This window comes from Ammospiza caudacuta, chromosome Z (assembly GCF_027887145.1).
Source record: "Ammospiza caudacuta isolate bAmmCau1 chromosome Z, bAmmCau1.pri, whole genome shotgun sequence".
Lineage (NCBI taxonomy): Eukaryota > Metazoa > Chordata > Aves > Passeriformes > Passerellidae > Ammospiza > Ammospiza caudacuta.
Window position 1 is genome coordinate 44,899,497 of NC_080632.1, and position 15,889 is coordinate 44,915,385.

Consider the following 15,889-nt stretch of genomic DNA (forward strand, 5'->3'; position numbering starts at 1 on the left):
TCTCAGGTTTCACTTGCGGATCCAGGCTGAAGCGGTATCAGGAGTTTTGTAATGAATATGCCCTTGGGAAGCCCAAGTTTTCATAATTTCTGTATGAGAGCTGTTTTCAGTGGCAAGAGCTGTCTGGTTTTGTCTGTGTGCCTGCTGTAGAGCCCTGGAGGGATGCAGGCACAGGCTGCAAACCTGCCTGGGACACAGGGGTGCCCACCCAGGCCTGGCCAGCAGGAAGCACCTGGCACAGGCAGAGGCACTGCAGAGAGCTGCATGTCACAGAGCAGCACAAGGTAGGCAGAAAGCCCTCCAGGTCTGAAATACCCCGGGACTGCCCCAGGAGGAGGCAGGGATGCTCCTCATTGCTTGCTTTGGAATAACTGGAAACAAACACAGTGTATGAGTGCCCTGTATATATGCACAGGGATGGCCTCTCTCCCCCAGAGGTTTTCAGCTATTCCACCAGATAGATTAGGAGGAAAGACATCTGCCAGAGAGGGGAATTCAACCGTCTTGAAAATTTGTGGCTGTAATTTGGACCCTTGTCATGCCCACGTACTGTGTCACTGCGAGAGGAATTCAGTTACCATGGGTTACCCTATCAGTACGGGGACCAAGTGCCTCCCCTCCCAACAGCTCTATAAAAAGAGTCGCTCCAAGACACCCCAGCGGCTTCTGCATACCGGCACAGACCCGGAGAAACCTGGCCAGGGGGACAGCCGCCAGAGGAGGTGTCAGCATGCCGTCTGCTTTCCAGTTTCAATGCCACCTCGTTCTCATCTTCCTGGCAGCTTCCAAAGGAGAAACCAGATACCTGGAGGTGAGCAATAGGGCTGGTGATTAAACATCTCACTGTGCTTTTAGCTGCTCTCTTCTAACTTGTGCTCTCACCTTTCAAGCATTGTGCTTTATTCCCTCTCCCTCTCCTATTCCTACTTCTCCTGCATTAAGCTTACGCCTGGGTAACATTAATGCAACAGTCCCATGTATTCTCTACTACCCCTCTATTAATTTATGCTCAGCAATTTTGCTGAGGATTTAAGAAACTCTCAATGCACTTAGCTGCTGGGCTCAGCTCTTAGATCCCAAGTTTATTTCCCCTCTACTGCAGGTTGGCAGCTTTCAGCCTGACCTCTTCTGGAGCTGCACTGTTTCTTGAGGGGGGACATAACATGCTGTGCCTGTTCTTGAGAGGTGCAGGGAGACAGCTGCATTTCACTTTGCCCCAGACTCTTTTTGCCCTCCATGTTTAACCAGGTGAGGGATGCTGGTGAAGATGACCCCTTCCTACTACTCAGTGAGGATCTGAAGCGAGAGCTGTCAGCAGGACAGATCTACCGGCGGTCGCTCCGTGAGTTTCTTTGGTGCTCTGGTAGGGACTACTGACAGGTAGAGAATCCTGTGGGTACCTCAGGGAAGGAAAGGGGCTAATTGGGAGTAACAGAGCTGCAGGAGCTTTGTGCAAGACTAGGGAGAAGAAGGACAGAGCATTAAACATGCAGAAACCTGTGGTTTAAGGCGGAGGGTTGGGATTCGTAGTTAATGGTCCCAAATAACTGGAGTCAGATGGGGATTTCCTACCCGTGTCCCTAGGCAGGATCACATTGCCAAGGGGTGGGGCAGGTGTAGCAGCTGTGACTGGAGAGAAATCTGAAAGAATAGAGTGTTTGTACACTTGTGCACATGTACACACAGAGTTTTCTGCTCAGAGATGCACTGACACACCATCCCCCCTCATTCCCCCCGCCACACGTTTGTGCTCACACCTGCCAGTTACTATTCATCCTCTGATGCTCAGCAGGCTCCTAATTGCTTCAGCTGGCTCTCCCTGTCCTCACTGCCAGCCGGATCCCAGTGCGGGGGGGTCTCTCCTGTCCCCCTCCTTCCCTGCACAGTGGGAGCTGGCACGGAGTCTTCCTCCAGAGCAGGCAGAGGCAGCAGCCTTTTGTCCCTTCTTCTCCAGGGTGCATTGACATGCTGAGTATAGAGGGGCAGTTCACCTTCACCGCAGACCAGCCACAGCTGCACTGCGCAACCTTCTTCATCGGGGAGCCCGAGGAGCTCATCACAATTCACTACGACTTTGTAAACATCGACTGCCAAGGCGGGGACTTCCTGAAGGTAAGTAGCTGCAAGTCTCTGCTCTGCTCTGGCTTGTGAGGTGTTTGCTGTGTGTGCAAGGGGCAGGCGAGCGCATGTTCACATCTATGTCTTGTGTGTGTTTGTGTGTAAAAAACAGGCAAAGCAACCTCCCCTGGGATGGCTCTTTCCCCTCCCTGAGGCACTCTGTGTCCCCCCCATCACCACCACTCTAAAGCAAAGCCAGAAGCAGAATGAGGATCCCTCTCCAGCCTACAGTACTGGCTCTTCTGAACTTTTCCAGAAGTGCCTCTATGGTGTGTCCATACCCAGGTGGACAGCTGAAACTTGGGCAGTAGGATTTACTCATTGCACTGTGAATCAGATGAGCCCAGCAGATAATGATACAGATCTCTGGATCGTTGTTACTGCTCTGGGACCTCTGCTCTCAGGTCACTTAGCATCAGATTAATAGTGAGTGGATCATTGCAGGTTTTCTTTAAAAATTCCCTGCTAGAACTTTTCAGGATATCGGCTCAGAACAGAAAGAGGTTCATGACTCAGAACCATTTATATTCCAGAGTTAAAAAACTTTACCAGCACATTTCTCTGGCAGGCAGGAGCTTTCACCAAGATCTGAACTCTGTCAAGGGCAGAAGGGGAGACTCGATGGTCCCTGGCTCCCTTCGCCTTGCACTTTTCCCTTTGTGCTGAACTGGCAAGGCACAGAACAGACCGCAACCCATCTAGTGGCAAGCTGAGGTCCAGGAACAGGGTGAAGGAGGAAAGCTGCCCTTCAGCCCTTTCCTTGTCTCCTGCTCAGAATTCTGTCCTTCCATTCCATATCGTGGCTGAGATCCCTCCCCACGTGTCTGCAGGGAGGCTGATTTCAGTCTCTTGTGGGGCTAAGGCTTTTGTACCTGCACTCATGGTCACTCATGGAGGCTAGAAAAATGCCAAGATGTCTTTTATGTTTTATTGAGCTTTCCTTTCTTTGGTAATGGTGTCCCAAACTTCTCTATTATATTGCTCTCTCTCTATATATATTGAGGCAGCTTTTCTCTCATGTAATTTGAGCATCTGCATCCCATTACTCCAGAAACGTACAGTTCTGGCAAATCCAGAGACAGATCCTGATGTTTTTTCATCAGGAAGTCTCACATCAGAATTACTGACTGAAGTGACAGCTGAACCTGGTCCTTGAATTTTGGGAATATTGACTGAAGTGTTCAAGGAATTGCCATGTGAGAGCAGCTAGGAGGGAATTGAGCAGCAAGGCAGGCAGCTGCTTATCTATGCTAGAACTAATACGTATTTCTGCTTCTGATCTGAAGATGGTGAGGGAAAATTGTTGCTTTTTTGTTATGAAGGAAAGATTTGTAGAAGTTGATGCTTAAGGTTCAAACAAATAATGCAGGATTTGTTTTGTTTTCTAGTGGTTAGGATGAGGTAAAATAGCTGACACAAGTGAGAGCAATACCTCTGACAATAATTCCTCCCTAAAGGTTTCTGTATTCCAATATCTCTGCATGACCACTGGGACTATTAATGACAAGCTGTAAAGCATCTAAATCAAGCTGGTCAAAAACTCCCCATAGTAACAATGCAATTGCAAAGAAAAAAAAAGAATGTGAAAAAAAAAAGAAGTAGGTAACAAAAGTTTTCACCTGAGGGAGATAAAAAAAAAAGTTACACGTATCCCTTTCCTAAACATCCATTGAAGCATGAATAATTAGTCAAATATTAGGAAATCAATAAATACAGCCAATTTTTGTTTGCAGTTTGTGGCTTTGAACAGGTTATTTGGTGTCAAAAGAAAAGAGCATCTGTTATACTTCACGTTTCTGCTCTCTGCTAACGGAGTATTAAACAAAACCTAGTTTTATATTATTGGACCTCTGTAGGTGTTTGATGGATGGATACTCAAGGGAGAGAAATTTCCCAGTTCCTTGGACCATCCTCTCACCACTTCTCAAAGATACGTAGACTTCTGTGAAAGTGGGAATATTCAGAGGACCATCAGATCATCACAGAATGTGGCAATGATCTTCTTCAGGATTCAGCTACCAGGCAATGGATTTACTGTTACAGTCAAGAAAAGCAGCAACCTCTTCCGTAAGTCTGTATTTCATTCCGCCAAGGGCGCTTGAATTTGGGGCAGGAAGCCAAGAGAATGTGTTGCTTTGCCCTGAGTTTTCTCACTGTGGTTATCCGCACTGACATGGCTGTGGTGGAGCCATGTGCACCTGCATGCCTGCTCAGCCTCAGTGTGTGTCCCAAGAAAACAAAGGACCTTAAGAGGTCACACAGGCTTCAATATGCAAGACCATAAGGTTCTTTCTTTCAAATAAGATCCCTCCCAATCTAATATTGGCATGTTCCAACATATTTAGCTAGAACAAATAGTATTAATTGAGTAACTTCAATCTCAGCATTTTCTAGATCTGGATGAACAATGAGGAAAAAATATTTGAGACAGGTCAACAGTAAAATCAGTGTATTGAATGGTTATATGGTAGTTATGAGAGATATATGATCACAGAGATCTACCTGCAAGTTCTTTGCCTAAGCCTCTGAGCTGGCAAGGCACAAATTGTCACAGAATCATAGAATAGCTTGGGTTGAAAGAGATCATAAAGATCATCTTGTTTCAACCCCCCTCACCATGGCCAGGAATGCCACATGCTAGACCAGGTTATCCAGGGCCTCATCCAACCTGGTTGTGAACTTTTCCAGCAGTGGGGCACCCACAACTTGTCTGGGTAACCTGTTCCTCACTTGAATTATGTTTTCCAAAGAGGACAGGACATTTAACAATTATTGTTCAGGCCAGTCTGATTTATCTCCTAATTACTCGAAGTGACCAAACAAAACAAAAGCAAAACAAACAAAAACCAAAAATCAAACAAACAAAAAAACCCCACCCAAACAACAAACGAACTCCCCAAAAACAAGAAAAGGGGGAAAAAAACCCAAATAAAAACACAAAAAAAGAAAAAAAAAGCCTCCCCCCAAACCGAAAAGCAGTGACAGTATGTCTGCTACATCTTCACTCCAAATTATTCAGACTTGGGCCCGCAAGCTAGATCCCCACTCTGGTGTGGCTTCATGCCCACAGATGTGATTATTGTATTCAGCTGCTGGAGGTGGCTGGTGTCACTGTCCTGCTGCAGCAATTGCAGGACTCCAGAGCTATGCCAAGGATCCCTCGGGTTGCTCACGTAGAAATTACTCCTTTACATGAACTCTTAAGTTTGAACTTAAAGACAAAATCATGCTCCCATTTCAATGAGATATTTTGCAGCCTAAGGAACTCCAGTTCAGAGGAGCAGAACAGGATTTAGGGAGTCACTGGCAATATCAGGCAATAAGCTGTCAAAACTAAATACAATTCCTTCCTCCATCCATGTTTAGCCTCCTTGAAACTGACAAACTGTATGAGCCCTTGACAGCATGAGCCCCTGATGTACAGATTTCAGGTGTGAGCTCTTCTAATGACTGCTTCACCCTCAGGTTCTGTCAGACCTCATGCTATATAGTAAAAAAAGGGGGACAGAATTTTTAAGGAACAAATGCTATGCAAGAACCTCAGAAAATACCACAAATTTTTTTTTCAGCCTTTGGTTGTAACTCACAGAAATTAAACTATATCTCTGCTTTTTTGGTAGTGTAATGATGTAGTTTTGCTACATGCAATGATGACCGGACAAGTAACTCTTGTACCTTTTCCCATGTCCCAGCTTGCAATGTCATCTCTCAGACCCCCTCGGGAAGGTTTACCATGGTCATTCCTCACCAGCACAGAAACTGCAGCTTCTCCATAATCTACCCAGTGGTGATAAAAATATCTGATCTTATCCTGGGACATTTAAATGGTCTCTTTTTAAAGGTGAGAACTTTATTTCCTAAGAAAATATTAGCATGTGCAATTTTTGTGGGCACAGAAGCAGGAAGGGGTGAAGCAGGGATAGGCTGTGATGCTGGCTGCTAAGGCATGGGTGTTCTGGACCTCTTGTGTGCACGATGAGGGCTCTGGTTTCTCCCAGAGAGGAGAGCTGGGGCTGTCTCTGTCACTATTGTCTCTGTAATGTTGCAATGGCACCCAGATCATGCAAAGCACCATTAATGAATGTAACGATTGTTTGCCATAGCAAAGGATAAGGATTTTATTATAAGGAAAGGAGCACTCTCTCTGAGAGCTGTCTGTCTGTATTTAAATTAATGAAAGCAGAAAATGCTCTGAAGAGAGAATGGAGCCACTAGATAGCAAGGTATTATCACAAAGTACAAATGTGCTCACAAATGATTGCCTGCTCCATATGCTGAGCATTCTCTGGTCTGATCTGGGGTATTTGGTGTTTGATGACAAACCAACAGAAGAAGACGGGAGCTATTGGTGATACCTGTGTCTGGATGCTGTAAGAAGGTGTCAATTACAATATATTCAGAAGAATAGAGCAAGGAAATTTTTTTTCTCCTGGCAGTGAGTCTGACAGCCTGAGCTCTTCAAGGAGATTGCCAGTGTCTGAACAAGCTAGGTTTTGAGAGATGAGCAAGTGAATTAGTTGACTTATTCAGTGGTGAGCAGAAAAGGACAACAGCAAAGGAAGGTAAAGAAACCAGGCACTTAAATAGCAGCATAGGGGTGACAGCCCAAAGGTACTCAAGGTGTCTATGCAAAAGATTTTTGGCAAACAGCATTAATTTCAGGAAAATTGTGGGTTTAATATATAGTAAGCCATTGCTCTCAGAAAAAATACTCTTTTTGTTAATTTCTACCTTAATTGAACTTTGCCACAATGGTGCATTTTAGCATTTTTTTAGGAGTGAGTATGGTATAGTGGAACTGAAGTTCCTGCCTGCCAGCTGAATATAGGTATACATACAGCCCATGCCTGCATTAATTTGATTATGTGTTTAAGCACCCAGAACCAGATTGCCTATCTGCATTAAAAGCAGTTGAATCAACATGTTTTCTACTTGTCAGTAATTTTCAGAGTCTACTTAGGTCTTTCTTTGGAATGCCTTAAGAAAATCAACTTACTAATATAAAATCAAGGTAGTACTGCTCAGGATGAGAAACTGATTTCACACAGCTTTAAGCACAGGAGATTCTAAAACCTATTGTTAGTTCCAATAGTATCTGCAGAACTGCTACATTTTGAAGATGAATGGTAAATAACTTTTGGCCTCTGCCTTTTTAAGAAACCATCTGCAAGCTGTGCAGGAGTGGGAGATTTTGTAGAGCTTCTTGGAGGAGCTGGCTTAGACCCATCCAAGATGTTTCCACTAGCTGACCTCTGCCATTCCTTTCATGGGTCTGGTAAGAACTTCTTCCAATTACCTCCACATAATAAAATAATTAACCATAATAAGACATGCAGAGATCCCCCCACACATCTGGACTTCCTGCTAGAGGGTGAATTTCACATTTAGCAGAACATGAGAGCTGAAGCCTGTGGTTTGGCTATGTGTTACAGCACACCCATGACCACCTTCATTTGCCCCTTTAGTAACCATTATGACAAGGCTGAATTAGACATATTTTAAAAATTCTTGTCCTATGACAAAAATAAATATTAGAATGTCAGCACATAAAAAGGTCTGGAAATTCACAACATTTTACATTTGTTGTAAACAAATTGTTACATTTTCAGTTAAGAGCTTTTCTGCTGCTGGTGTAACACATACCCCAAAAGCCTCAGAGCTCCCATTCTATATTTTGAACTTGCTGGAGCTCTGAACCTGTTTCATTATCATGCTGGTCCAGTGCCTTCTTTCTCCCCATAAAAATAAGAACTTCCAGTTTCCCCAATATTCAATAGCAGACTGCAAAGTGTGGCAGTGGTATGACAGACTAACCGCTGAGGCACACCGGCCATATCTCAGCAGTACCGACAGGGCACTGGAGAAGCAGCATTTCCACAGAGCTGCAGGGCAGGAATGTGCCTGGCCCTTGTGGTCTCCCTTGCCTTTCATCATACTACAACTGAACAGTCCAGGCACTTTTCAAAGATTTAACTGGTAAGCACTGCTGTTGAATGATAATCCTGAGCACTGGAATGAGATTAAAATGTGTTTTCCTGGTGGTGTGAAGGAAGTGGAAATCCATCTCAGCAGCTCCTGATCTGAAGTGAGGAAGTTCCCCCAAGCTCCCCAAACAAAAAGGCTTTGCCAAGCCTCCACTCAAATGGCTTGCCTAAAGCAGCAGTTAGTGACACTCAATTTCCCTCAGAGTGGAAGGACCACGTGCTGGGCACTACCATTTGAGTTTGTCTTGATGGGACTCTCAAATGCCCTTCTTCCTGTGAAGAATGTCCTTACACACAAATCCACTCATCCTTCTAATGGGAAACATTTTGATGTTGCTAATTTTGGCTAACTCCAGGACAGAGTGCCATTACCCTTACCCATCACTCATGGTATCTAACAGCAGCCCACAGATATGGAATAGCCTTTGGAGGAGGGGAGGATACTTGATTAAATAACCAAGCATTGTAAAGCAAAACTCACAAACACAAAAGTTAATCAGCAATACCATCACCAGCAAGTCATCATGACACATGAATTTGCTTTATTTCCAAAACTGCATGTATTGGTGCTTCATAATTCCCATCATTATATATCTCTTTTCCCTCACTTTCTCTCATATAAATGCGTCTTTATAGCCCCTTTATATCTCTTTTCCCTAAACAGCCCAGATGAAGATTGGCTGTGACAACACTGTGCTGCGGATGGTCTCCAGTGGCAAACACATCAACCGTGTGACATTTGAGTATCATCAGCTGGATCTGCAGGAAACCGAAACAAGAAAGGAGAACAGCATTGAGGAATTCTGCTTTCCTAGTATCTGAGAAACCAGGACATGCATCTTCACATAGCTAATGAAAATAAAGTTCTATAATGATGTATTTTTTTTCCTTTAAGTAGCTGGTGGTGTCAAGCCTTTCTGTAAGCATAATTATTTTCTCATACAAATCAGTCATTCCCATCAGCAAGCAGGAGAAAGCAACAAATGTATTAATCTTTGTTATTATCATTATGTTCTTTCTGCAATGTTTAAGCTCATTTACCATATCGAAAATCAATAGCAAGAATAGAGGGATATTTTTCCTGTATCAATATTATTAGGAAAATAGACAAAAAAACTAGTATGGGGATATATTAAACCCACAATAAATATAAACTTCATGCAGCAGCTTTATCCTTTTATATCAAGTATAAACAAATAAACAAAAAAGTGTGGTGAAATACAATTCCTGTTTTGTAAGAGGAAGCCAAACATTCGTGTGCATAAAAACTACTGTTTTACTTATGACTATAAATGTACTATTTATTTCTAATGACATGTTTTTAATGAAAATTTATAGCATGAGTCTTCCTTACACAAATCCAAACATAAATAAATACATTCAAAGAGTTGGCAAAGAGTTCTTATATTGTATTTTTTCTGAAGAGGTCTTTTAACATACTGATTAAACTTCCTAAGTCTTGTGCAGTTTTCTGGAAATGAAAATTTTGAATACATGTTGGTGAAAAACCATGAACTATTATGAGCAAAAATTTGGTTTCTCTAGGTTGGTTTTCCCTCCACACAGAATCGGTTTCAGAAGTACACTTACTGGTACCTTCCCTCTTTCAGATTTTTGGTCAGGTGTCCTGCTGACCCATGAAGGCAAGGATACAAAAATATTGATTTATTTTTTCCAGGCATTTCCAGGAAAGGACTGTCAGCCTTTCCTGAAGAACTCCAGGAAGCACAAGTACAGTAGAGGACCAGCTTTGAGAGCAAGGTCTGATTGGTATGTTTTCTGGGAGTGGCACCTGCCAGTAACAAGAGTAAACTGTTCCTCCTCCAGCGCTCAATTAATGATGAAACCTAATTGATCCAGCTACATTCCTGAAATCTTTCACTCTAAATTGTGGCTCTTAATCTCACAGTCATGCATCCAAAGTCAAGTGTCTTGATTATTCAGCATCTCTGCAGTTAACTTCCGTGGCTGAAGGGCGTGAATACCAGAGCATGCCTCGGAATCTCCCTCTTTTCATTTTGGAAGCCCTGTTTTTGTGACTGACTCATGAACAGATGGATGTCTTTGGCAGACTGGTCAGACTCAGGTGAGTGTATCCACCCCTGCAGGGCTGTGTTTATGGAAAAGTGGGGATTGTGGGAATGCTTCACTTAATTCCAAGGAAAACAGACAGAAATACTGATGGCTACTCCACGACATGAAGCAACCCTGACTCAGGTCTCTGACTGGGGGGTTCTTGGTCACTACATCTCTGCTCCAGCCTCATGCAAACCCCTGTGGGCTTCCCAAGCTGTGCTGAAGTGCTGGCAGTGTTGGTATCACCATCCAATGTCAGAAACATCACATCCCATAATCCTAAAATCATAGAATGGCCTGAGTTTGAAGGGACCTTAAATGTCATGTAGTTCCATCCCTTCTACTGTAGGCAGGAATACCTTTCACTAGACCAAGCTGCCCAGAGCTCCATCCAGCCTGGCCTTGAACACTTCTGGGGATGGGGCATGCACAACTTCCTTGGGCAACCTGTTTTGGTGTCTCACCACCCTCACAGTAAAGATTTCCTTCCTAATACCTAACCTAAACCTACTCTCAGTTTGAATCCATGTCCCTTATTCTGCCATTGCATGCTCTTGTAAAAAATCTCTCTCCATCTTTCTTGTAGGCTCCCTTCAGGTACTGGAAGGCCAAAATTAGATCACCCCTAAGACTTCCCCTTTCCAGGCTGAAGAAGTCCAGTAGTCTCAGCCTTTCGTGAGAGGAGAGGTGCTCTATCCCTCTGATCTCTCTGTGGCCTCCTCTGGACTCCCTCCAGCAGGTCCCTGTCCTTGCTGTGCTGGGAGCCCAGAGCTGATGCAGCCCTGCAGGTGGGGTCTCAGCAGAGCAGAGCAGAGGGGCAGAATCCCCTCCCTGCCCTGCTGCCCACCCTGCTCTGGATGCAGCCCAGGACACGTGTGGCTCTCTGGGCTGGCAGTGCCCGTGGCTGGGGCATGTCCAGCCTCTCAGCCACCAGCACCCCCAATTCCTTCTGGGCAGGGCTGCTGGGATCTGTTCATGCCCAGCCTGTGCTGGTACCAGGGCTGCTCTGACCCACGGGCAGCACCTTGCACATGACCTTGTTAAACCTCATGGGATTCCCACGGGCCCTCCCTTAGGGCTTGTCCATGTGCCTCTGGATGGCATCAGGTACATTCAGCTTGGTGCACTTGGTCCCCTCATCTGTGACATTAATGAAGATATTAAATCACACTGGTCCCAGTACAGGCCCCTGAGGGACATCACCTGTCACTGATGTACACTGGGACTCTGAGCCATTGACTCTACAGTCCGGATGCAACTATCAAGCCAATCTCATCCACCTAACAATCCACCCATAAAATCCTTCTCTCCAATTTAGAGAGAAGTATATTGTGAGGGACTGTGTCAAAGGCTTTATAGAAGACCAGATAAATAACATCTGTAACCCTTCCCTTGTCCACTGATATAGTCACTCCATTATAGAAGGCCACTGATTTGGTCAGTCGTGTAGAGAAAAACAGGGGTCAATGAAAAAGCTTTTTTTCTGAGAAAGCTTGAAGTGACAGAGCATGTCTGTCTCCTAACATCTTGCCCAGTTAATCCTTTCTGGGTTCCTGTACCTGTCATGGTGGCCCTAGCTGTGTGTAGTCCCACCAGCCTTTTCTGAGCACCCTTCAGTGAACCAGAGCAGTTTCTGCACTGCGCCATTTAGGAATAAGCTCTTATGTCAAACTGTTCCCATTCATATGCCTCCCTTCAAAGTGGGGAGAGGTAGAGGTCTTTAAAACATTATACCTTGGTCACTAGGAAACAGAGGAGTTGAAACTGCAACAACATATTTCAGATCCAATAGCTGAGGACTGTCACCAGTGAAGGTAAACTCAGAGGCTTTTGCTTCATGCAGTTTCATGGTGGGATTTTCCACCTTTCAGTTTCTTGTGGTGCCTCTTTTTCAATGCTAACACGGCTCAAATACCTCTGAAACACCAAGGCCTTGTAGAAAAGATTCTTAATGCTAAGAGATTTGAGATTTTACCTTCCATGTGGTGCAGAAGTTGACTTTATTAGTAAGAAAACTCATTGTTATGGATAAAGGAAAATGAAGAAGACAGTATATGATGGGCTGCACCTCCTGTTGATCCTGTTTCATGTGAAGTACTCCAGTACATATTGGTTTTCTTAGAACTGGCTGTCTTCTAATCAACATAAATTTAGGCAGCACCATCAATAGTATCACTCCTCCCTGATGGCTCTCTTTGACAAACCTGGATCCCAGACAACCAGGCATTCTCTGGTCTGTGCTGTAACACCTACCTCATGAAGAAAATCAAGTCACTTCAATCTGTGTATGCGTATTTATGGAGGCCCTCATCATTTCAGGAGTTGCAGAACTTCAGTCACAAGAACTCAGCTCTCAGATGTCAAATGGCATGAATCCTCAAGGGTTTAGTACTGGAGAAATAAGGAAATAAATATCCTCATAAGTGAAAAAAAAATTAAAAAGACAATAAAAGCACTGCAAGAAGAAACATAAAAAATAAGGAAACTGGAAATTTTGCAGATGAGTAAAAAAAAAAGGATTAGAAATAGGTGAATAACTTGAACATCTGTTGAAAGAAACAAGGAAAGCACTTATCAATTAACAAGGTTGTAGCCCAGGGGATGACAAAAAATGGAAAGCCTCTTAAGAATAAAGAAAGAAATCAAGTCCCTAACAACAAAAATGTAATAAAAGTCTTTGATGAGGAAGTGTTTTGAAATGTTGGCTCTGATAACAAACTGTATGTCCAGTATTTAGACACCCTGTCATCCATCACTGCAGGCAAAATCATCAAATCTCACAATTAATGCTAAAACCCAAAAAATCCTGGGGGAAAAGTGTGACAGTGTTAGTGCAGACTCTGATGTCTGAGAATTGATTGGTTTTCTTCATCTTTTTTTACTTGGTGTCACCACTGAAGTTTTTTAGGTAAGTGATATAAAAGGGGTCATGATACCACAACAGCACATGGCACAAGAGCACTGTGCTAGGCTTGGAAAGAAAACAACAAGCCTTGAACTCATAGGTGAGCCAACAATAAGCAGTGACTGAAAAACTCTTCAGCACCACAAAAACTACTAAAGAGACTACTGTTAAGAATTGTTGAATGCAGGGAAAGTAAATAATCAACAATTCCAACTTAAAAAAAATCTCTTCAAAGACAGAGGGATACAGGACATGAAACAGCATTAAATCCGGGGTGGCTGTTCAGAAAAAATGATGTAGTGCCCAGAGGGAAGTTAAATTTCCCACCTTAAAAATCTCAAATTCACTGAGATTTGACAATGAAAACTTTTTTACTTAAAACCATGCAATTCTTTAGCTGAATTGTTGGGGTTTTTCTTTCAATCTATACCAGGTTATAACTGAAATATGTGAATTGTAATGCAGAGATTTAATAGAGAGTGTAGAGTCTTTGTTGTCAAAATTATTCAGAAGAGAAGATGGAAATATTCCGGAGGTACTGGGAAAAAAATCTGTCCCTAGAGAAGTGACTCTAGGCATTTGAAAGAACCAGTCAACTGAAAAAGGTTTGTCATGAGTTTTTTGGCAATGGAAAGGGGAACGTTGTAACCAGACCCACCAACACAGAGCAATCGCAGATCACAGAATATTCTGAGTTGAAAGGGACTCACAAGGATCATGAAGTCCAACTCTTTACTGAATGGTCTCCATACTGGGATCAAACCCACAATCCTGGTGTTATTTGCACTGTGCTCTAACAAACTGAGAGAATCGCAGCCAAGAGCCTTATAAAATAGGACTTGATACAAGAACAGATAGAGATTTGTTCAAGCTGTTTGGGATTCTTAAAGGAAAAATAACACTTAGAAATTAAGGGTTATTTTCAATAAGGTGGATTAGAAATCTTTTATCAAAGTTGTCCTGATCACACTAAATTGGGATGAGCTGTCTCCCTTGAAGGCAGAGAGGCCCCACAGAGAGACCCCAACAAATGAGAGAGATGGACAATCACCAACCACATGAAGTTTAAAAATGGCAAGTAACAGATTCTGCCCTGGGATGGACAGAATGGGAAATGAGATGCTGGGAAGCAGCAACATGAAAAGGGACCAGTGGGTCCTGGCTGATGGCAAGTTGACCATGGTCAGCAGTGCCCTGGCAGCCAGGAGGGCCACCCGTGTCCTGGGGACATCAGGCACAGCATGGCCAGCCAGGCAAGGGAGGGGATTGTCCTGCTCTGCTCTGCACTGGGGCAGCCTCACCTCGAGTGCTGGGGGCAGCTCTGGGTGCCACAACAGCCTCATGCAAGGCTAGAGAGTGTCCAAAGGAGCGCCATGACGATGCTGAAGGGCCTTGAGGGGAAGCCCTGTGAGGAGCAGCTGAGATCACCTGGTCTGCTCAGCCTGGAGGACACTGAGGGGAGACCTCATTGCAGCCTACATCTTCTTCTGGTGAGAGGAAGAGGATGGACAGGCACTGATCTCTTCTCTGTGGTGACCAGTGACAGACCAAGAGGATGGCCTAAATTTGTAACAGGGAAGGTTTAAGTTGGATGTCAGAAAAAGGATCTTTACCCTTTTGGGTGGTTGGGCACTGGAACAGGCTCTCCAGCACCAAGCCAAACAGAGCTCAAGAATTATTTGGACAATGCTCTCAGGCACATAGTGGGATTCACAGTGATGTCCTGTACAGGGCCAGGACACGCACTTTGACTCTCATGCCTCCCTTCCAACTCAGGATATTTAATGATTCTTCAATTCCATTGATTTCTGTCTTCAGAGGTCAAAATTCAGAAAAACAATTGTAACTTAGAATGACCAGCAATAGTGAGAAATTACAACAATTTTTTCTTTGTGAAGTGACCGTATGTTCTCAGAATTAGATTCTTTCTTCATAAGGCAGCAACATAAAAAAATTATAGATTTATTGGCAGTAATGTGCTACTCCCTATAACAATGGGAGTAGCACATTACTGCTTTTTAAAGTTGAAGTTTTGCTGCTAAAATTATGTTGATTTTTATCTTTCACAACTGACAATGAAAATAAGCACTCAGAGCAAGACATGTCTGGTCCTTCTGAACGGCAGTCTAAGCAACTTCTAAAACATCTCCTAAATATCTGCTCTGACGCTGAGTTTGTGAAATCATGTCCTGCTTTCTCTGTGGTGAAGTTTCAATCAACAGTCAGGAAGGAGTTTCACGAAAGCTGAAAAGTAAGGAAAGTAGATTTGCAGAACTTAATAACTGCTTGACTGTATAACCTCCTTCCCACCCAAAGTCTGCTCCTGCAAATTTAAAATAGATTTTTTGTGCCATCACACTGCACTGGCCTCACATGCCAATTAGATTTTATGTATCTGCAGGGACTACATTATTTCTTTCACATAGGGTTCAAAAAGCTCTAGATTCCATTATCCTTCACTGGAGTATTTGTAGTACCAATTATATTACAGAGATCAAGCTAATTTTTAATGGCTCTAAGAAATTTCACTTGCCTTCATGAAATGCACACTTCTTAGGACCTCAAAGCTGTACTTACTCAGTTCTAAACACAGCTAAATTATACTTCAAGGAAGTGATTCATTATAGTCATTTTTATTCAGAGACTCATTACTTATGGTATCTGAATAATTTTCTTGTAGATAAATTGACACAGTTTTCAATTTTTTCCCCCCACTTTGCTTCTTATCTTTAAAGATCAGCAACAACTAATCATAGCAACTATGGATTTTGTACGCACATCATTTCCTATTAAAGGAAATGCAGTG

The 15,889-nt window shown here is 43.4% G+C and overlaps 1 protein-coding gene across 1 annotated transcript; it reads left to right on the forward strand.

Moving 5' to 3' along the window:
* Window positions 1-679: 679 nt before the first annotated feature.
* Window positions 680-9,473, forward strand: CRHBP (corticotropin releasing hormone binding protein). The gene is made up of 7 exons (XM_058824071.1): window positions 680-811; window positions 1,249-1,342; window positions 1,955-2,112; window positions 3,975-4,185; window positions 5,811-5,959; window positions 7,276-7,393; window positions 8,767-9,473. Exons 1-7 carry the CDS (start codon window positions 731-733, stop codon window positions 8,922-8,924), a joined length of 969 nt encoding a protein of 322 aa, XP_058680054.1. The 5' UTR covers window positions 680-730; the 3' UTR covers window positions 8,925-9,473.
* Window positions 9,474-15,889: the final 6,416 nt, after the last annotated feature.

Coding starts and splice junctions, on each gene's coding strand:
- CRHBP (XM_058824071.1), top strand. CDS start 731: ATGCCGTCTGCTTTCCAGTTTCAATGCCACCTCGTTCTCATCTTCCTG. Junction 812..1,248: donor GAGAAACCAGATACCTGGAG/GTGAGCAATAGG, acceptor ATGTTTAACCAG/GTGAGGGATGCTGGTGAAGA. Junction 1,343..1,954: donor GATCTACCGGCGGTCGCTCC/GTGAGTTTCTTT, acceptor CTTCTTCTCCAG/GGTGCATTGACATGCTGAGT.